Consider the following 22,761-nt stretch of genomic DNA (forward strand, 5'->3'; position numbering starts at 1 on the left):
AGCCAGACGGAGGCGTTCCCAAGGGAACGCCTACCGTCAGAAGCCAGCCCCACTGACATCACTAGTGATGTCAGTGGGAGTGATTTTGGCTCTGATAGAGCCAAAATCACTCCTGGCCTTGCGGTTGAAAAACTCAACTGCAGGCTTCTGGTCGCACTGGCGATGGTCGCGATGGTCAAGACCATCGCGACCATCATCCTGCACGCTCGTATAGGCTGTGGGTGGTGACCCACAGCTATACGAGCGCCCAGGAGGACGCTCCATATTTATGGAGGTGGGCCCTGATTCAGAGCGAGTGCTCTGGTCAGAGCGTTCGGCTCTGAATAAGGGCCTTAGCCCTCAAGGCACCCGAACAGTCCAAGTTTTAAGGATATGCCTGCTTGACCACAGGTAACCTAATTAGTACAACAGTTAATTTAATTTAACCACCTATGCTCAACAATGGATATCACTAAAACCTGAGCTCTTGGGGTAACTTGAGGACCATGTTTGGAAACCTCTGGTGTAAGGATATGCATGTGCACTTTGTGCCCTGAGCTAAACCAAATACCTGAACCACATAGGACAGTCCCACCTAAATGCACAGGTGACTGCATACTGGCCTTAAAAACACAACTGACTGAAGGGGTCAGAAGAATGTCCCCCCCTTTCTTTGGCTGTCCTAGTGCTGATGATCTGTTTCAACTGTGCCATGTGTCATTGATGCTGCCCATATCATCCCAGGCACATGGACATAATCCATCTGCTGTTTTTGTGGGGGGGTTTTAAGCAGGAACCACCTTAGCAAGTTGAGAATATGGCTCCCTCCAGTGTGAGCCATGAGCTCATTGTTCCAGTCTGCATACATTCAGTGTAGTAGAGAACATGCAAGTGGGTGGGTATGGTGGTCAATAGGGTTCTGGATTTTCTCCAGGTCCACTTTAAGTTTCCAGTCTGTCCCTGGTTCACAGTCTACAAGGGACTTATTATGGGGAGTCAGTCATCAATATGGTGTACATGGGTTATTTTTTTGGTTGTTGTTTGGTAATGAATGTACTGTATAGTGTTGTCAGCGTCATTTGGTAATGAAGGGATTTAGCATGATGAATGAAGGGGTGTCAGGAATTATTATGGAAAAATGATTTACCAGATTTTACTATGTCCAGACATTAATTTGAAAGTGTAAGGATTCCAGGTGCTAGTATGGAATTATAAACTATTATGCATTAGTATGGAGGTGAAAAGCAGTGTGGGTTGGGACAACTAGTAAATATATATTCTGAAAGTGATAAAATGTTTATCAAAAGCCTTTCTTTTTATATCAATTAGTAAAAATGGATTAAACAATCCTGAATTGGATGAAAATGTTCCACAAAGTATATTTTTAAATATTTTCTTCTGGATACTGTTAACTAAACAGGCAGAACTGCCTCAATCTTCATAAATACTTTTCCCCCAATGGGGATTATTGCAGATGGTATCCCCTCAATATATAGGGCAAAGTCAAAACAAGGCCTTTAGACAGCAGAAACACCCATTTTTCCATCAAAAGGGCTCATCTCCCTTTGATAAAATTGCCCACACTGTGTTTTATACTTAAAACCACTATTTAAGGATGGTTCAATGCTCAAGGGCCAGTGTTAACGTCTGTTCTTGCCCCTAGGCCAAAATCTGCCAGGCAGCCTTTGCTGCTGCAGAAAATGGAGAGGGGTTCTACAAGTAGTCTACAATGATGATACTATTTGTGAGTGCTGCTTAGAGCAAGCGGTGAATAAATGCCGTGCACTTGCATGCCGCATCTACACTGGAGAGAGGGACTGGGCATAGGCGAAACTGGTGGGTGGTCCGGGTGTGCACAGGACCACCCATTAGCCCAGTTCGCTTAAAAAAAAAAAAAAAAGGCCTCCGAGGGAGCTGCTGTGCATTCCCAGCAGCAGCTCTTCACACAAGCAGCAAAACAGACGAGCAGCAGGTAAGTGCTGGCGGCGACTGCAGGGAGGGGGGTGGGGTGGATTGGAGCTGTGCACAGTGCTAAGGGGGGAGGGGGGAATTGGAGCTGTGCACAGTGTTGAGGGAGGATGTGGGATTGTTATAGCTGTGCACAGTGCTGAGGGGGGGATTGTTGGAGCTGTGTACGGTGCTGAGGGGGGAGGGAGGATTGTTGGAGCTGTGCACAGTGCTGAGGGGGAAGGGAGGGTATTGCTGGAGCTGTTCACAGTGCTGTGGGGGGAGAGAGGATTACTGGAGCTGTGCATAGTGCTGAGGGGGGAGGGGGGATTGTTGGGAGCTGTGCTGAGGGGTGAGGGGGGATTGTTGGAGCTGTGCACACTGCTGAGGGGAGGATTGTTGGAGCTGTGCACAGTGCTGAGGGGGGACTGGTGATGTGCACAGTGCTGAGGGGGGGATTGGAGTCGTGCAAAGTGCTGAGGGGGGGATTGGAGCTGACTGCACAGGGGGCTGGGGAGGAAGGTTGGAGCTAACTGCACAGGGCTGGTGGGGGGGAATAGAGCTGACGGCACAGGGCTGAGGGGGGATTGGAGCTTACTGCACAGTGGGCTGGGGGTATGGTTGGAGCCGACTTCACAGGGCTGTGGGGGATTGGAGCTGACTGCACAGGGGGCTGGGGGGAGGTTGGAGCTAACTGCAAAGGGCTGGGGTGGTTGGAGTTAACACAGGGCTGGGGTGACATGGGCTGGGGAATGATGCTGACGGACACTGTGGCTGGGGGAATGGGGCAGAGAGACGCACACTGGGGCCAGGGGAATGGGGCTGAGAGACACACACTGGGGCCGGGGGAATGGGGCTGACAGACGCACTGGGACAGAGACGCACACAGGGGTCGGGGAAATGGGGCTTAGACACACACTGGGGCAGAGAGACACACACTGGGATTGGGGCCTGGAGATAGAGAGACATGGAGGCCTGGAGATAAAGAGACACAGAGAGACTGGAGAACCACAGAGGTCCTGGGGATGGAGACATTGGGGGGTCTGGGGTAACAAAGGGGTGCCTGGAGAGACACAGAAGTTTGATCAGGGAAATTCACATTTTTCCTGCACAAAAGCTTCTGTTACTACAGTATATATTATCTGGTTATGATGATGACATGGGTTATATTTCTACCTAAACAGGCATCTTCCAGACAATGTGATCTCCTACATGAATAGTGAATACCGGCTGAAGACGCTGCCCAGTGAGGCTCAAATTCCTCAGATGTTCCCCGTTGCAGAGAAACCACCATATAGGTAAGAAAAGACTTTCAAACTGACTGGGGTCCCAAAAACCTGCCTAGGGGTGACACCAAGGTGACAGCAGCCGAGTGCTGCACTGTAGTATTAAATGCAGCACTCGGCTCCTGACAGTGTGAGGGAGCCGGCACTGCACAGTGCTCACCCGTACTTCTTCCACACACCAGACCACTGGGGTTCGGGCTGCGAGGCCATTCCCCCTTCTCAAGTGACCACGCCCCCTGTTCACGAGGCCACACCCCCTTTTTGACGGCTCACGGCTATGCACAACATACCTCCCTGCACCTGGTGACACCATGGGGAAGGACGCCACTGGTGTTTTTTTTCCAATATCTGACATGGTGCTAAAACTGGGACGACCCATTACCAGATCTCTAGTTTCGCCTATGGGACTGGGGGCATGCCCAGCAGCTTCCGGAGCGCTGTGCATGCATCCAGGGTGCCAAAAAGTGGATGTGGCTCATGGGTAAGGCTCTTCCAACGAGACGTTGGCCCTTTAATATTATCGTGTGCGTGCCAAAGCAAGTGAAAAAATAAACAGTGGGGTGCCTGGTGCCAATTAATATATTCGCTTACCCAAAAAATTGGGCTAGGGCCAGCTCTGTCTGCACCCTGCCAAGTTTTTTTCAGTGACGTCATGCCAGAGGGGCGGGTGAGATGAGGAAGTTGTTGTTCCTGCTGCTGCTGCAGGAGTCACTGACTGGCCCCGTACACAAGCCCCCCCCTGTCTAACAGCCTTTCTCTACATCTGGTGGGGCTCTACTGAAGTGATGGTAAGTCCCCTGAATCTGGTGAGTGTCTCCCAACCCCCTCTGCACTGGGTCACATACGTGTTATGGCTGGTGACTGGATGTCAGGGCATCACCTGTCTACCTGGCAGCTCACTGGTTGCATCTATGGCAACTACAGTGTTACTCCTCCCTCTACCACTATATAGGCTTGTGTGACACTACATGTCCCAGCAAGTACCTACAGTGCAGACTTGTGTTTGTGGGTCTTCTCTGCCTCTACTGACAATCCACAGGCTGCCCACACCTGTGTTAATGTCACTCAGGTTATTTATATATTTGTTTATACACTTATATACACTTATATATATATATATATATATATATACACACTCTGGTTGACACCTGAGTTGGGGAAAGTCTTAAAAATTTTGCTATGGGGCCCACAAGGGTCTACTTACGCCCCTGATAAGTAATACATCCTGACTATATGATAAATAGAATAGTGGACAGCTGGCTCTTATTGGTATTTCTATGTTAGGATATCCCATACTCATCACCTGCTATGTCCTCCCATTTATAAGCCCAGTAACTGCAGCCCCTCAGATAACCCCACTATTAAATGATTATCGGCGAAGGTCTGTGACATATTTAGGCCAAGTAAACAGCCAGGTCCCAGCACTGGAGTAGATATGGCAGGAGATACAAAATTGATGTGTACATGAATATAATACTGCAGGAAGCACTTAATTAGTCTGATGTGACAGACATACAATCAGGTACAACATTAAATTCTCTTGTCTATTTTCAATAACTTCTATATCACCAAGTGTTGTAGACACAGAATACCAGGATTTCTGGAAATTATTAGATGAGATTTGCTTTCTAGGAAAGAAAAGTCACAGCAGAAGAAATTGAGGATACATGGTATAAGGGATATGTTCAGTATCCCAACACAGGGGATGCCGGCGTTTAGAATACCGGTGCCAGATTCCCAACCGCCGTTATCCCAAAGGTAAGTAGCAGGGTTGGGGGGAGTGTTAGGGGTTTTGTTTAGGCACTTGGGGGAGAGTTATGGTTAGGTTTAGGGTGCGAGTAGGGGAAGCTTAGGTTTAGGCACTGGGGGGGAGGTTAGGTTCAGGGGAGGGAGAGTTAGGGTAGTGAGAGGGTTAGGATACTTACAGACAGGTGTCGGTGTCCTAACCCTGGCGGGATGCCGCCCTCTGCATTTTGCCCGTCGGGATCCTAAGCGCCAGATCCTATACCCATCCCATGGTATCAGGGCAGTTTCTAGCCAATCTGGCTCCCAGTGCGAGCATTCAAAATGTTTAGCTCTGAGGAAATGGAAACCTCTCTCTGCTGCCTGCGTGCCGTGCTCCGGCGTCTGTCATCACCACTGCAGTCCAGCCAGGCAGTCACACTCCGGCATCCCCTCACGAAATGACGCCCAGGCTCCTCAGCGTCCGGGTTGTGGCTTTCACGTCATGATGCAGCCGCATCATGGGTGGGCGGGGACGTGACAAACAGGGAGAGAATGGACTCCAGTCTTTCCCTCTTCGTCGCATCCCCACCCATCCATGACACTGGAGGTAGGGAAGGGGTGGCGGTGAGCGCTGGGCAATGGTTGCTGATGCTGCCACTGGCCGACTGTCTGAAGGGTCAGGGTGGAGTGCCACGTGCGATTGCACGGGTCGCCCGCCCCTAGAAATGCATGGTATATACATGTATATTTAGCAATACAGAGATAGTGACAGCAGTACCTTGGTCTGGAAAGCAAAGTACCCATGGATAAGGAAGGCGCTTCCCGATGCAAGTTCTAATATCCTCCTCTCCACAAACACCATATCCTCCTCACCCTCCGCTAGCAGCTCTCTCTTGCTCATGACTTTAACGGCCAAATGGTGACTGCCATAGGAATCTGCAGCCAGCAGGACCTAGAGGAAATATTACAGAGTCATCCTCATAAGCAGCACAGGAATATAAAGGCAAATGCATTGTTGTATCACAGTGATTGTGTATTACCTGTTGGATTACTGAAAAAGAAAAATACCAATAAGAAGCTTTTGTTCTGCAGGCACCTTCCCTCACCCATAATCCAATTTATCTGGGACCATGGAGGATAAGGGTCTAATCACCAGTTCCAAGTGGGCCTGGGACAGGTACTTCAAAATATACACCACCCTCCTCCCCCTCTCAGTACCTGCATTGCTGAAGGTAAAAGTTTGCAGATACTGATGAGAGGAGTCTTTGCTAAGTGTGCATTAGACAAAGAATTGCACCTTGTTTTCCACTTTGCAGAAAGAGACTTGAAGTATTTGGGATATGCAGCTGCTCTAATGTGTGATTGGCTGACAGTATAAGAGACAGCTCCTGATTGGCTACCCAGCTAATAACAATCCACTATCACTGGAGCTTAATTCATTTTATGTATGGTCAGGGTGTAACTATAATTTTGAGGGCCCCATAGCAAAATAACTCCCAATACTTCTACAGAGACACAGCTCTCAGAAGCAGTAATTAATGCCTGATTGTAGTGTCTCAGTTTACATTATACCAGTGGCCGGGGAACAGGGGTAAATTACCCCACATGAGTAAAAATTAAATTCCTAGGGGTAATGGACAGACAGCCGGGCATGCATACGAATCATTCTATAATATAGAATGATTCATATGCATGCCCGGCTGTGCCGCAGCGAGGCTCTAAGCCGGACGCCCCCTGAGATGAGGAGCAGCCGGGCGGACAGGAGGGCGGCGGATGCAGGAGCGGGGATTAAGGTGGTTTTTTTTGTACAAGCGGCACTACAGGGGAATTATATGGGGACACTACTACAGGGGCATTATATGGGCGCACTACTACAGGGGCACTATATGGGGGCACTACTACAGGGGAATAACTATGGGGGCACTACTACAGGGGCATTATATGGGGGCACTACAACAGGGGCATAACTATGGGGTCATTATATGAGGGCACTACTATATGATTTCCTTCCTTTCAAATCAAGGGGGTAACGTCGGCGTATCTAAATATATTTTGGGGTAAAAGGTAAAAAAGTTCCCCTGACCCCTGTATTATACTATACAGTACATCCCGTTTACATTATACAACATGGTGCCTCAGTTCGAATTATGCCACACAGTGCCCCCAGTTCACATTATGCCAAAGTGCCCTCAGTTCACATTGGAGTGCACCTGCTTACTGTACCATGGTTCTTGACCTTGGATGCTTTCTACCCCATGTGCTCTGCACATCAAATCTGCTGCACGTGAACCACTGTGAGGCAGGGGTGGTGGAACGGGACAGACTACAAAGTACTTGCCATGGGCTAGTGTATACAATACACAGTATTAATTACACTAGAATCATGGAAAGTATTTTGTAGACTGTCCATTTTGGTATTCAATACTGTGTCAGCTGTTCTTACCGCACTGTTCGATGCCAATGTGAGCTGGGTGCAGGGGTCTCTGGCCCCCTAAGCCTCCACACTCCATAGCAATAGAACGCCATGCACCCACTAGCTAAGCCCCTGCAGTCGGGTGCTCCATAGAGTAGGACCATTCATTCCATGAGGCAGATTCAATTAGTGGTCTGTTTCCCCAGGTATAGTACCCAGAGCTATTCAATTACAGAACCAAGAGCAGCCCAGACACCACAGATGATGCTCATTCCTGCTCATACCTATGGGGGGAGCAAACATAAATAAGCATTAGCTTCATTGCTGCTCGTGGGTTTGTAATAAAATAGCTGCAAGCACTTTACCAAAAAGATTGCGCAACTCAACCCGTAACTAATTGAATCTTCCCCATGTGTTTTTATTCTTTCCCATATGGATTACTTACAATCCTCCCCCTGAATTAGATCAGAACAAGAAAGAATAAAGATGTTAGGTAACTATATATTATGGGAGCAGCATTTTTTTCTTCAGCGGCGGCAAAACCTAATTATTAGTCACAGGGAAGATTTATTTCTTTAGGATCAGGTGGATTATTTCTTTAAAATCAGGGAAACAATGAATGTCTTTATAATCAGGGACAAGATTCATTTCTATATTATCAAGGGCATCATTTATTTGTTAGGCAACAGTTCTTTTATATATTATGGATGCAATACTTTTTTGTCATATATTTTTTCTGATACTCAATTACCAGGGGCACTAAGAGAGGCCTGACAGTGTAGATCTGGAAACCTCATCTCATGTATGGGTAACAAACTGCATAATAAACCCAGCGCCGGCCACTGCAGGGTGGTAGTGTGGACAGCACATAAGTGCCGTCCGCATTACACTATTAGTATAACAAACACACAGCCGCCGGCAGCTGTTTGTTTTAGCAGCCGATGAGAGTCAGACAGACTCTCATCGGCTGCTGCTGCGCTCACTGCCAGAGCCATCTTCCGGCTCCTGCAGTGGGTAATGGGAGAGACGTCATGACATCTCTCTCATAATGCAGTGCAGACCCGCCCGGGGTACAGAGGAGCGGACACCGGAGCGGGGATTAAGGTAAGTGGAGTTTTTTTTTATTTTTTATGTGTGTGATTGGCTGGGACTACTGCTGGGGGGGCGATCACTACTGGGGGCATTGCTGGGGGGAGACTACTACTGGGGACACCGCTCGACTACTACTGGGGGCACTGCTGGGGGGTGGCTACTACTGGGGACACATAAATGACTACTACTGAGGGCACTGCTGGGGGGGATCACTACCGGGGGAGCGATTACTATGGGGGTATTGCTGGGGGGAGGCTACTACTGTGGGCACAACTACTGCTGGGGGGAGGCTACTACTGGGGGCACTATTACTACTGCGGCATTGCTGGGGGGGAGGTTACTACTGGGGGCACTGCTGGGGGGGCTACTACTGGGGGCACTGCATGGGGGGCTACTACTGGGGGCACTCCACAGGGGGGGCTACTACTACTGGGGGGTATTATATAAAGGGCACTGCATATGGGGGGACCACTACCTGGGGCAATGCGTAGGTGGGACTACTACTGGGGGCATTATATAAGTGGCACTGCATAGGGGGACCACTACTGGGAGCACTGCATAGGGGGCCACTACTGGGGGCACTGTATTAGGGATTGTGTAGCTATCCGAGGGTGGGGGGCGCAAGGCTGAAGAAATGCCTGGGGTGCCAAGAAACCTTGCACTGGCCCTGAATAAACCAGAGAGTAAACTAACTCCTGGGTCTTTTATAATACTGTTACTAAAAAGATTTTGCACCTTGCAGGTTGCACGTCAGGTGCATGTGCAGCCAGCGATGGCTTTCTATATTTCATGCACAGTTAGGAATTGCTTTCTATGGTGCATGTGCAGCCAGCAATTGCTTTCTATGCTGCATGTGCAGCCAGTGATTGCTTTCCATGGTGCATACGCAGATAGGAATTGCTTTCTATGGTATATGCGCAGCCAGTGATTGCTTTCTATGGTGTATGAGCAGCCAGTGATTGCTTTCTATGGTGCATGTGCAGCCAGTGATTGCTTTCTATGGTGCATACGCAGCCAGTGATTGCTTTCTATGAAGTATGTGCAGTCAGCTATTGCTTTCTATGGTGCATGCGCAGCCAGTGATTGCTTTCTATGGTGCATGCGCAGCCAGTGATTGCTTTCTATGGTGCATGCGCAGCCAGTGATTGCTTTCTATGGTGCATGCGCAGCCAGTGATTGCTTTCTATGGTGCATGCGCAGCCAGTGATTGCTTTCTATGGTGCATGCGCAGCCAGTGATTGCTTTCTATGGTGCATGTGCAGTCAGTGATAGCTTTCTATGATGTATGTGCAGTCAGCAATTGCTTTCTATGGTATATGTGCAGTCAGTGATTGCTTTCTATGGTGCATGCGCAGCCAGAGATTGCTTTCTATGGTGCATGCGCAGCCAGTGATTGCTTTCTATGGTGCATGCGCAGCCAGTGATTGCTTTCTATGGTGCATGCGCAGCCAGTGATTGCTTTCTATGGTGCATGTGCAGGATTGCTGACTATGGTACATGTGCAGTCAGTGATTGCTTTCTATGGTGCATGTGCAGCCAGTGATTGCTTTCTATGGTGTATGTGCAGCCAGTGATTGCTGACTATGGTGCATGTGCAGTCAGTGATTGCTTTCTATGGAGCATCTGCAGCCAGTGATTGCTTTCAATGGTGCATGTGCAGCCAGTGATTGCTTTCTATGGTGCATGCGCAGCCAGTGATTGCATTCTATGGTGCATGTGCAGTCAGCGATTGCTTTCTATGGTGCATAGGCAGATAGGAATTGCTTTCTATGGTGCATACGCAGCCAGCAATTGCTTTCTATGGTGCATGTGCAGCCAGTGATTGCTTTCCATGGTGCAAACGCAGATAGGAATTGCTTTCTATGGTGCATATGCAGCCAGCAATTGCTTTCTATGGTGCATACACAGATAGGAATTGCTTTCTATGGTGCATATGCAGCCAGCAATTGCTTTCTATGGTGCATGTGCAGCCAGTGATTGCTTTCCATGGTGCATACGCAGATAGGAATTGCTTTCTATGGTGCATGTGCAGTCAGCAGTTGCTTTCTATGGTATATGTGCAGCCAGTGGTTGCTTTCTATGGTGCATGTGCAGACAGCAATTGCTTTCTATGGTATATGTGCAGCCAGTGATTGCTTTCTATGGTGCATACGCAGATAGGAATTGCTTTCTATGGTGCATGCGCAGCCAGTGATTGCTTTCTATGATGTATGTGCAGTCAGCGATTGCTTTCTATGGTGCATGCGCAGCTATTGATTGCTTTCTATGGTGCATGTGCAGCTAGTGATTGCTTTCTATGGTGAATGTGCAGCTAGTGATTGCTTTCTATGGTACATATGCAGCCAGCGATTGCTGACTATGGTACATGTGCAGTCAGTGATTGCTTTCTATGGTGCATGAGCAGCCAGTGATTGCTTTCTATGTTGCATGTGCAGCCAGTGATTGCTTTCTATGGTGCATACGCAGCCAGAGATTGCTTTCTATGGTGCATGTGCAGTCATTGATTACTTTCTAAGGTGCATGTGCAGTCAGAGATTGCTTTCTATGATGCATGTGCAGTCAGCGATTGCTTTCTATGGTGCATGTGCAGCCAGCGATTGCTTTCTATGGTGCATGTGCAGTCAGCGATTGCTTTCTACGATGCATGCACAGCCAGTGATTGCTTTCTACGGTGCATGTGCAGCCAGTGATTGCTTTCCATGGTGCATGTGCAGTCAGCGATTGCTTTCTATGGTGCATGTGCTGTTAGCGATTGCTTGCTATAGTATATGTGCAGTCAGCGATTGCTTTCTATGGTTCATGCGCAGTCAGAGAATGCTTTCTATGATGCATGTGCAGTCAGCGATCGCTTTCTATGGTGCATGCGCAGCCAGTGATTGCTTTCTATGGAGCATGTGTAGCCAGTGATTGCTTTCTATGGTATATGTGCAGCCAGTGATTGCTTCCTATGTTACATGTGCAGCCAGTGATTGCTTTCTATGGTACATGCGCAGCCAGTGATTGCTTTCTATGGTGCATGTGCAGCCAGTGATTGCTTTCCATGTTACATGTGCAGCCAGTGATTGCTTTCTATGGTACATGTGCAGCCAGAAATTGCTTTCTATGGTGCATGTGCAGCCAGTGATTGCTTTCTATGGTGCATGTGCAGCCAGTGATTGCTTTCTATGGTGTATGTGCAGTCAGTGATTGCTTTCTATGGTGTATGTGCAGTCAGTGATTGCTTTCTATGATACACAGTCTGTGATTGCTTTCTATGGTATATGTGCAGCCAGTGATTGCTTTCTATGTTACATGTGCAGCCAGTGATTGCTTTCTATGGTACATGCGCAGCCAGTGATTGCTTTCTATGGTGCATGTGCAGCCAGTGATTGCTTTCTATGGTGCATGTGCAGTCAGTGATTGCTTTCTATGGTGCATGTGCAGTCAGAGATTGCTTTCTATGATGCATGTGTAGTCAGCGATTGCTTTCTGTGGTGCATGTGCAGCCAGTGATTGCATTCAATGGTGCATGCGCAGTCAGCGATTGCTTTCTATGATGCATGCACAGCCAGTGATTGCTTTCCACGGTGCATGTGCAGCTAGCGATTGCTTTCTATGGTGCATGTGCAGTCAGCGATTGCTTTCTATGGTGCATGTGCAGTCAGCGATTGCTTTCTATGGTATACGTGCAGTCAGCGATTGCTTTCTATGGTGCATGTGCAGTCAGAGATTGCTTTCTATGGTGCATCTGCAGTCAGCGATTGCTTTATATGGTGCATACGCAGCCAGTGATTGCTTTCTATGGTACATGCGCAGCCAGTGATTGCTTTCTATGGTACATGCGCAGCCAGTGATTGCTTTCTATGGTACATGCGCAGCCAGTGATTGCTTTCTATGGTGCATGTGCAGTCAGTGATAGCTTTCTATGATGTATGTGCAGTCAGCAATTGCTTTCTATGGTATATGTGCAGTCAGTGATTGCTTTCTATGGTGCATGCGCAGCCAGAGATTGCTTTCTATGGTGCATGCGCAGCCAGTGATTGCTTTCTATGGTGCATGCGCAGCCAGTGATTGCTTTCTATGGTGCATGCGCAGCCAGTGATTGCTTTCTATGGTGCATGTGCAGGATTGCAGACTATGGTACATGTGCAGTCAGTGATTGCTTTCTATGGTGCATGTGCAGCCAGTGATTGCTTTCTATGGTGTATGTGCAGCCAGTGATTGCTGACTATGGTGCATGTGCAGTCAGTGATTGCTTTCTATGGAGCATCTGCAGCCAGTGATTGCTTTCAATGGTGCATGTGCAGCCAGTGATTGCTTTCTATGGTGCATGCGCAGCCAGTGATTGCATTCTATGGTGCATGTGCAGTCAGCAATTGCTTTCTATGGTGCATAGGCAGATAGGAATTGCTTTCTATGGTGCATACGCAGCCAGCAATTGCTTTCTATGGTGCATGTGCAGCCAGTGATTGCTTTCCATGGTGCAAACGCAGATAGGAATTGCTTTCTATGGTGCATATGCAGCCAGCAATTGCTTTCTATGGTGCATACACAGATAGGAATTGCTTTCTATGGTGCATATGCAGCCAGCAATTGCTTTCTATGGTGCATGTGCAGCCAGTGATTGCTTTCCATGGTGCATACGCAGATAGGAATTGCTTTCTATGGTGCATGTGCAGTCAGCAGTTGCTTTCTATGGTATATGTGCAGCCAGTGGTTGCTTTCTATGGTGCATGTGCAGACAGCAATTGCTTTCTATGGTATATGTGCAGCCAGTGATTGCTTTCTATGGTGCATACGCAGATAGGAATTGCTTTCTATGGTGCATGCGCAGCCAGTGATTGCTTTCTATGATGTATGTGCAGTCAGCGATTGCTTTCTATGGTGCATGCGCAGCTATTGATTGCTTTCTATGGTGCATGTGCAGCTAGTGATTGCTTTCTCTGGTGAATGTGCAGCTAGTGATTGCTTTCTATGGTACATATGCAGCCAGCGATTGCTGACTATGGTACATGTGCAGTCAGTGATTGCTTTCTATGGTGCATGAGCAGCCAGTGATTGCTTTCTATGTTGCATGTGCAGCCAGTGATTGCTTTCTATGGTGCATACGCAGCCAGAGATTGCTTTCTATGGTGCATGTGCAGTCATTGATTACTTTCTAAGGTGCATGTGCAGTCAGAGATTGCTTTCTATGATGCATGTGCAGTCAGCGATTGCTTTCTATGGTGCATGTGCAGCCAGCGATTGCTTTCTATGGTGCATGTGCAGTCAGCGATTGCTTTCTACGATGCATGCACAGCCAGTGATTGCTTTCTACGGTGCATGTGCAGCCAGTGATTGCTTTCCATGGTGCATGTGCAGTCAGCGATTGCTTTCTATGGTGCATGTGCTGTTAGCGATTGCTTGCTATGGTATATGTGCAGTCAGCGATTGCTTTCTATGGTTCATGCGCAGTCAGAGAATGCTTTCTATGATGCATGTGCAGTCAGCGATCGCTTTCTATGGTGCATGCGCAGCCAGTGATTGCTTTCTATGGAGCATGTGTAGCCAGTGATTGCTTTCTATGGTATATGTGCAGCCAGTGATTGCTTCCTATGTTACATGCGCAGCCAGTGATTGCTTTCTATGGTACATGCGCAGCCAGTGATTGCTTTCTATGGTGCATGTGCAGCCAGTGATTGCTTTCTATGTTACATGTGCAGCCAGTGATTGCTTTCTATGGTACATGTGCAGCCAGTAATTGCTTTCTATGGTGCATGTGCAGCCAGTGATTGCTTTCTATGGTGCATGTGCAGCCAGTGATTGCTTTCTATGGTGTATGTGCAGTCAGTGATTGCTTTCTATGGTGTATGTGCAGTCAGTGATTGCTTTCTATGATACACAGTCTGTGATTGCTTTCTATGGTATATGTGCAGCCAGTGATTGCTTTCTATGTTACATGTGCAGCCAGTGATTGCTTTCTATGGTACATGCGCAGCCAGTGATTGCTTTCTATGGTGCATGTGCAGCCAGTGATTGCTTTCTATGGTGCATGTGCAGTCAGTGATTGCTTTCTATGGTGCATGTGCAGTCAGAGATTGCTTTCTATGATGCATGTGTAGTCAGAGATTGCTTTCTGTGGATCATGTGCAGCCAGTGATTGCTTTCTATGGTGCATGCGCAGTCAGCGATTGCTTTCTATGATGCATGCACAGCCAGTGATTGCTTTCCACGGTGCATGTGCAGCTAGCGATTGCTTTCTATGGTGCATGTGCAGTCAGCGATTGCTTTCTATGGTGCATGTGCAGTCAGCGATTGCTTTCTATGGTATACGTGCAGTCAGCGATTGCTTTCTATGGTGCATGTGCAGTCAGAGATTGCTTTCTATGGTGCATCTGCAGTCAGCGATTGCTTTATATGGTGCATACGCAGCCAGTGATTGCTTTCTATGGTACATGCGCAGCAAGTGATTGCTTTGTATGGTACATGCGCAGCCAGTGATTGCTTTCTATGGTACATGCGCAGTCAGTGATTGCTTTCTAAGGTGTATGCGCAGCCAGTGATTGCTTTCTATGGTGCATGCACAGCCAGTGATTGCTTTCTATGGTGCATGCGCAGCCAGTGAGTGCTTTCTATGGTACATGCGCAACCAGTGATTGCTTTCTATGGTACATGCGCAGCCAGTGATTGCTTTCTATGGTGCATGTGCAGCTAGTGATTGCTTTCTATGGTGCATGTGCAGCTAGTGATTGCTTTCTATGGTGCATGTGCAGCCAGTGATTGCTTTCTATGGTACATGTGCAGCCAGTAATTGCTTTCTATGGTGCATGTGCAGCCAGTGATTGCTTTCTATGGTGCATGTGCAGCCAGTGATTGCTTTCTATGGTGTATGTGCAGTCAGTGATTGCTTTCTATGATGCACAGTCAGTGATTGCTTTCTATGGTACATGCACAGCCAGTGATTGCTTACTATGGTACATGTGCAGCCAGTGATTGCTTTCTATGGTACATGTGCAGCCAGTAATTACTTTCTATGGTAGATGTGCAGTTAGTGATTGCTTTCTATGGTACATGTGCAGCTAGTGATTGCTTTCTATGGTACATGTGCAGCCAGTGATTGCTTTCTATGGTGCATGTGCAGTCAGTGATTGCTTTCTATGGTGCATGTGCAGCCAGTGATTGCTTTCTATGGTGCATGCGCAGTCAGCGATTGCTTTCTATGATGCATGCACAGCCAGTGATTGCTTTCCACGGTGCATGTGCAGCTAGCGATTGCTTTCTATGGTGCATGTGCAGTCAGCGATTGCTTTCTATGGTGCATGTGCAGTCAGCGATTGCTTTCTATGGTATACGTGCAGTCAGCGATTGCTTTCTATGGTGCATGTGCAGTCAGAGATTGCTTTCTATGGTGCATCTGCAGTCAGCGATTGCTTTATATGGTGCATACGCAGCCAGTGATTGCTTTCTATGGTACATGCGCAGCCAGTGATTGCTTTCTATGGTACATGCGCAGCCAGTGATTGCTTTCTATGGTACATGCGCAGTCAGTGATTGCTTTCTAAGGTGTATGCGCAGCCAGTGATTGCTTTCTATGGTGCATGCGCAGCCAGTGATTGCTTTCTATGGTGCATGCGCAGCCAGTGAGTGCTTTCTATGGTGCATGCGCAACCAGTGATTGCTTTCTATGGTACATGCGCAGCCAGTGATTGCTTTCTATGGTGCATGTGCAGCTAGTGATTGCTTTCTATGGTGCATGTGCAGCTAGTGATTGCTTTCTATGGTGCATGTGCAGCCAGTGATTGCTTTCTATGGTACATGTGCAGCCAGTAATTGCTTTCTATGGTGCATGTGCAGCCAGTGATTGCTTTCTATGGTGCATGTGCAGTCAGTGATTGCTTTCTATGGTGTATGTGCAGTCAGTGATTGCTTTCTATGATGCACAGTCAGTGATTGCTTTCTATGGTACATGCACAGCCAGTGATTGCTTACTATGGTACATGTGCAGCCAGTGATTGCTTTCTATGGTACATGTGCAGCCAGTAATTGCTTTCTATGGTAGATGTGCAGTTAGTGATTGCTTTCTATGGTACATGTGCAGCCAGTGATTGCTTTCTATGGTGCATGTGCAGTCAGTGATTGCTTTCTATGGTGCATGTGCAGTTAGTGATTGCTTTCTATGGTACATGCACAGCCAGTGATTGCTTTCTATGGTGCATGCACAGCCAGTGATTGCTTTCTATGGTGCATGTGCAGTCAGTGATTGCTTTCTATGGTGCATGTGCAGTCAGTGATTGCTTTCTATGGTGCATGTGCAGTCAGTGATTTCTTTCTATGGTGCATGTGCAGTCAGAGATTGCTTTCTATGATGTATGTGCAGTCAGCGATTGCTGTACCATAGAAAGCAATCACTGGTGCATGTGCAGTCAGTGATTGCTTACTATGGTGCATGCGCAGCCAGTGATTGCTTTCTATGGTGCATGCGCAGCCAGTGATTGCTTTCTATGGTATATGTGCAGCCAGTGATTGCTTTCTATGGTACATGTGCAGTCAGTGATTGCTTTCTATGGTGCATGTGCAGCCAGTGATTGCTTTCTATGGTGCATGTGCAGCCAGTGATTGCTTTCTATGGTGCATGTGCAGCCAGTGATTGCTTTCTATGTTGCATGTGCAGCCAGTGATTGCTTTCTATGGTACATGTGCAGCCAGTGATTGCTTTCTATGGTGCATGTGCAGCCAGTGATTGCTTTCTATGGTGCATGTGCAGCCAGTGATTGCTTTCTATGGTGCATGTGCAGTCAGTGATTGCTTTCTATGGTGTATGTGCAGTCAGTGATTGCTTTCTATGATGCATGTGCAGCCAGTGATTGCTTTCTATGGTATATGTGCAGCCAGTGATTGCTTTCTATGTTACATGTGCAGCCAGTGATTGCTTTCTATGGTACATGCGCAGCCAGTGATTGGTTTCTATGGTGCATGTGCAGCTAGTGATTGCTTTCTATGGTGCATGCGCAGCCAGTGATTGCTTTCTATGGTGCATGTGCAGTCAGTGATTGCTTTCTATGGTGCATGTGCAGTCAGAGATTGCTTTCTATGATGTATGTGCAGTCAGCAATTGCTTTCTGTGGTGCATGTGCAGCCAGTGATTGCTTTCTATGGTGCATGTGCAGTCAGCGATCGCTTTCTATGATGCATGCGCAGCCAGTGATTGCTTTCCACGGTGCATGTGCAGCCAGTGATTGCTTTCTATGGTGCATGTGCAGTCAGCGATTGCTTTCTATGATGTATGTGCAGTCAGCGATTGCTGTACCATAGAAAGCAATCACTGGTGCATGTGCAGTCAGTGATTGCTTACTATGGTGCATGCGCAGCCAGTGATTGCTTTCTATGGTGCATGTGCAGTCAGAGATTGCTTTCTATGATGCATGTGCAGTCAGCGATTGCTTTCTATGGTGCACGCTCAGCCAGTGATTGCTTTCTATGGTGCACTTGCAGCCAGTGATTGCTTTCTATGGTGCATGTGCAGCCAGTGGTTGCTTTCTATGGTGCATGTGCAGCCAGTGATTGCTTTCTATGGTGCATGTGCAGCCAGTGATTGCTTTCTATGGTGCATCTGCAGTCAGCGATTGCTTTATATGGTGCATACGCAGCCAGTGATTGCTTTCTATGGTACATGCGCAGCCAGTGATTGCTTTCTATGGTACATGCGCAGTCAGTGATTGCTTTCTAAGGTGTATGCGCAGCCAGTGATTGCTTTCTATGGTGCATGCGCAGCCAGTGATTGCTTTCTATGGTGCATGCGCAGCCAGTGAGTGCTTTCTATGGTACATGCGCAACCAGTGATTGCTTTATATGGTGCATACGCAGCTAGTGATTGCTTTCTATGGTACATGCGCAGCCAGTGATTGCTTTCTATGGTGCATGTGCAGCTAGTGATTGCTTTCCATGGTGCATGTGCAGCTAGTGATTGCTTTCTATGGTACATGTGCAGCCAGTGATTGCTTTCTATGGTACATGCGCAGCCAGTAATTGCTTTCTATGGTGCATGCACAGCCAGTAATTGCTTTCTATGGTATATGTGCAGTTAGTGATTCCTTTCTATGGTACATGTGCAGTCAGTGACTGCTTTCTATGGTACATGTGCAGCCTGTAATTGCTTTCTATGGTGCATGTGCAGCCAGTGATTGCTTTCTATGGTGCATGTGCAGCTAGTGATTGCTTTCCATGGTGCATGTGCAGCCTGTGATTGCTTTCTATGGTGCATACGCAGATAGGAATTGCTTTCTATGGTGCATGCGCAGCCAGTGATTGCTTTCTATGGTGCATGTGCAGTCAGTGATTGCTTTCTATGATGTATGTGCAGTCAGCGATTGCTTTCTATGGTGCATGTGCAGCTAGTGATTGCTTTCTATGGTGAATGTGCAGCTAGTGATTGCTTTCTATGGTACATATGCAGCCAGCGATTGCTGACTATGGTACATGTGCAGTCAGTGATTGCTTTCTATGGTGCATGAGCAGCCAGTGATTGCTTTCTATGTTCCATGTGCAGCCAGTGATTGCTTTCTATGGTGTTTGCGCAGTCAGTGATTGCTTTCTATGGTGCATACGCAGCCAGTGATTGCTTTCTACGGTGCATGTGCAGTCAGTGATTGCTTTCTAAGGTGCATGTGCAGTCAGAGATTGCTTTCTATGATGCATGTGCAGTCAGCGATTGCTTTCTATGGTGCATGTGCAGCCAGCGATTGCTTTCTATGGTGCATGTGCAGTCAGCGATTGCTTTCTATGATGCATGCACAGCCAGTGATTGCTTTCTACGGTGCATGTGCAGCCAGTGATTGCTTTCCATGGTGCATGTGCAGTCAGCAATTGCTTTCTATGGTGCATGTGCTGTCAGCGAATGCTTGCTATGGTATATGTGCAGTCATCGATTGCTTTCTATGGTTCATGCGCAGTCAGAGAATGCTTTCTATGATGCATGCGCAGTCAGCGATCGATTTCTATGGTGCATGCGCAGCCAGTGATTGCTTTCTATGGAGCATGTGTAGCCAGTGATTGCTTTCTATGGTATATGTGCAGCCAGTGATTGCTTCCTATGTTACATGTGCAGCCAGTGATTGCTTTCTATGGTACATGCGCAGCCAGTAATTGCTTTCTATGGTGCATGTGCAGCCAGTGATTGCTTTCTATGTTACTTGTGCAGCCAGTGATTGCTTTCTATGGTACAGGTGCAGCCAGTGATTGCTTTCTATGTTACTTGTGCAGCCAGTGATTGCTTTCTATGGTGCATGTGCAGCCAGTGATTGCTTTCTATGGTGCATGTGCAGCCAGTGATTGCTTTCTATGGTGCATGTGCAGTCAGTGATTGCTTTCTATGGTGTATGTGCAGTCAGTGATTGCTTTCTATGATGCACAGTCAGTGATTGCTTTCTATGGTATATGTGCAGCCAGTGATTGCTTTCTATGTTACATGTGCAGCCAGTGATTGCTTTCTATGGTACATGCGCAGCCAGTGATTGGTTTCTATGGTGCATGCGCAGCTAGTGATTGCTTTCTATGGTGCATGTGCAGCCAGTGATTGCTTTCTATGGTGCATGTGCAGTCAGTGATTGCTTTCTATGGTGCATGTGCAGTCAGAGATTGCTTTCTATGATGTATGTGCAGTCAGCAATTGCTTTCTGTGGTGCATGTGCAGCCAGTGATTGCTTTCTATGGTGCATGTGCAGTCAGCGATTGCTTTCTATGATGCATGCACAGCCAGTGATTGCTTTCCACGGTGCATGTGCAGCCAGTGATTGCTTTCTATGGTGCATGTGCAGTCAGCGACTGCTTTCTATGGTGCATGTGCACTCAGCGATTGCTTTCTATGGTATACGTGCAGTCAGCGATTGCTTTCTATGGTGCATGTGCAGTCAGAGATTGCTTTCTATGATGCATGTGCAGTCAGCGATTGATTTCTATGGTGCACGCTCAGCCAGTGATTGCTTTCTATGGTGCACTTGCAGCCAGTGATTGCTTTCCATGGTGCATGTGCAGCCAGTGATTGCTTTCTATGGTGCATGTGCAGCCAGTGATTGCTTTCTATGGTGCATCTGCAGTCAGCGATTGCTTTATATGGTGCATACGCAGCCAGTGATTGCTTTCTATGGTACATGCGCAGCCAGTGATTGCTTTCTATGGTACATGCGCAACCAGTGATTGCTTTCTATGGTACATGCGCAGCCAGTGATTGCTTTCTATGGTGCATGTGCAGCTAGTGATTGCTTTCTATGGTGCATGTGCAGCCAGTGATTGCTTTCTATGGTGCATGCGCAGCCAGTGAGTGCTTTCTATGGTACATGCGCAACCAGTGATTGCTTTCTATGGTACATGCGCAGCCAGTGATTGCTTTCTATGGTGCATGTGCAGCTAGTGATTGCTTTCTATGGTGCATGTGCAGCTAGTGATTGCTTTCTATGGTACATGTGCAGCCAGTAATTGCTTTCTATGGTGCATTTGCAGCCAGTGATTGCTTTCTATGGTGCATGTGCAGCTAGTGATTGCTTTCTATGGTGCATGTGCAGCTAGTGATTGCTTTCTATGGTACATGTGCAGTCAGTGATTGCTTTCTATGGTGCATGTGCAGCCAGTAATTGCTTTCTATGGTGCATTTGCAGCCAGTGATTGCTTTCTATGGTGTATGTGCAGTCAGTGATTGCTTTCTATGGTGCATGTGCAGCCATTGATTGCTTTCTATGGTACATGCGCAGCCAGTGATTGCTTTCTATGGTACATGTGCAGCCTGTAATTGCTTTCTATGGTGCATGTGCAGCCAGTGATTTCTTTCTATGGTGCATGTGCAGCCAGTAATTGCTTTCTATGGTGCATGTGCAGTCAGTGATTGCTTTCTATGGTGCATGTGCAGCCATTGATTGCTTTCTATGGTACATGCGCAGCCAGTAATTGCTTTCTATGGTGCATGTGCAGCCAGTGATTGCTTTCTATGGTACATGCGCAGCCATTGATTGCTTTCTATGGTGCATGTGCTGCCAGTGATTGCTTTCTATGGTACATGCGCAGCCAGTGATTGCTTTCTATGGTGCATGTGCAGCTAGTGATTGCTTTCTATGGTGCATGTGCAGCCAGTGATTGCTTTCTATGGTGCATGCGCAGCCAGTAATTGCTTTCTATGGTGCATGTGCAGTCAGTGATTGCTTTCTATGGTGCATGCGCAGATTGCAGATATCCACATTTCATCCACATTTCCACGTGCATCACACGGAGAATCTGCCCCTATGTGTCTATTCTAAGATTTTTCTACATCTCTGTAACCTACTCACTAATTAAACCCCAACCTCACCATAGAGCACAATGAAGTGACCCTGTCACCATCTCAGCACTTACCACTATTAAAGTATAATCAATGAATGTTCAATCAAACAAACGTTCCAATGAAGTTTTATTCTCGCCCCCCAAAAAATATTGACAAACAGCCTACTGAATATGCAGCTCAGCCGATTGCATGGATCAATCCAAAAGCCCTCCCATCCAACCTCGAAGCATACCTGCCTACTCTCCCAAAATGGCCGGGAGGCCTCTGAAAATCCGGAAAAATAATCAAGTCTCCCACACCGCCCGGACCCCCCTGCAGCCCTCTTCCATACGCTCACCCCCCCAAAAAAAACCTCCCACGGCCGCCCACTAACTAGCACAAGACGACGGTCTTTGGGAGCTAATGACGCAATTCGCAGTGAATTGTGTCATCGTAGTCCTGCCCCCAGTATATGATGTCTGTTTTCTCTACACTGTACAGCTGGGGCAGAGCGTGTCATCATGCCCCCTTCACCACCCACTTTCCTGACCACCACGCCCCCTCTTTACTGACCTGGCTGCCCCCTCCCGGAGGAGGGGGCATGAAAGTCAGTAAGTATGCATCAAAGGCCTCACATTTATACCTCACAACACATTAACAACACAAATATTCATAAGCAAACATGAGGATTTCCACGTGTGGAATATTATTACATGGAATGTGTATGCAAAATCAAAACTGACAGATTGAATGGAATTGTGCTGCAGCTTTGCTCATTTCTAATAGCATCCAAACTCAGGCATACAGTAACTCCCCTGTGACTATTGGAACTTCATTGCTTACCTTTCCAAAACTACCCTGGCCTAACTGGTGGTAAAATGTAAGTCTCTGGATGGTTTCAGAGGCTCTATGGCAGGATGACTGAGCACTGCTGGTTCCTAATGGAGACATAAAAGAACATGTCAACATCTACCATATATTATAGATCATTAACTGAGGGGTTTATTACAGCAAAAAATCACATAAAAATCACATAAAGACCTAGGCATCCAAGTGATAAAGATTTCTATTCCTGT

At 47.3% G+C, this 22,761-nt stretch overlaps 1 protein-coding gene across 5 annotated transcripts in view; it reads right to left on the reverse strand.

Moving 5' to 3' along the window:
- The window catches only part of LOC148511682 (protein kinase C delta type-like), an 89,640-nt gene that overhangs the window by 27,662 nt on the left and 39,217 nt on the right, over positions 1–22,761 (reverse strand). For all 5 annotated transcript variants that reach the window (XM_088482820.1, XM_088482817.1, XM_088482818.1 and 2 more), the window contains 2 exons: positions 22,529–22,623; positions 5,716–5,889 (listed from right to left, as the gene is read on the reverse strand). In XM_088482820.1, coding sequence (XP_088338946.1) covers positions 5,716–5,838 — 123 coding nt within the window. In that variant the 5' untranslated portion in view covers positions 5,839–5,889; positions 22,529–22,623. The remainder of the gene's footprint in view (positions 1–5,715; positions 5,890–22,528; positions 22,624–22,761) is intronic.

This window comes from Taudactylus pleione, unplaced genomic scaffold (assembly GCF_031769625.1).
Source record: "Taudactylus pleione unplaced genomic scaffold, aTauple2 ptg000296l, whole genome shotgun sequence".
NCBI classification, from domain to species: Eukaryota; Metazoa; Chordata; class Amphibia; order Anura; family Myobatrachidae; genus Taudactylus; species Taudactylus pleione.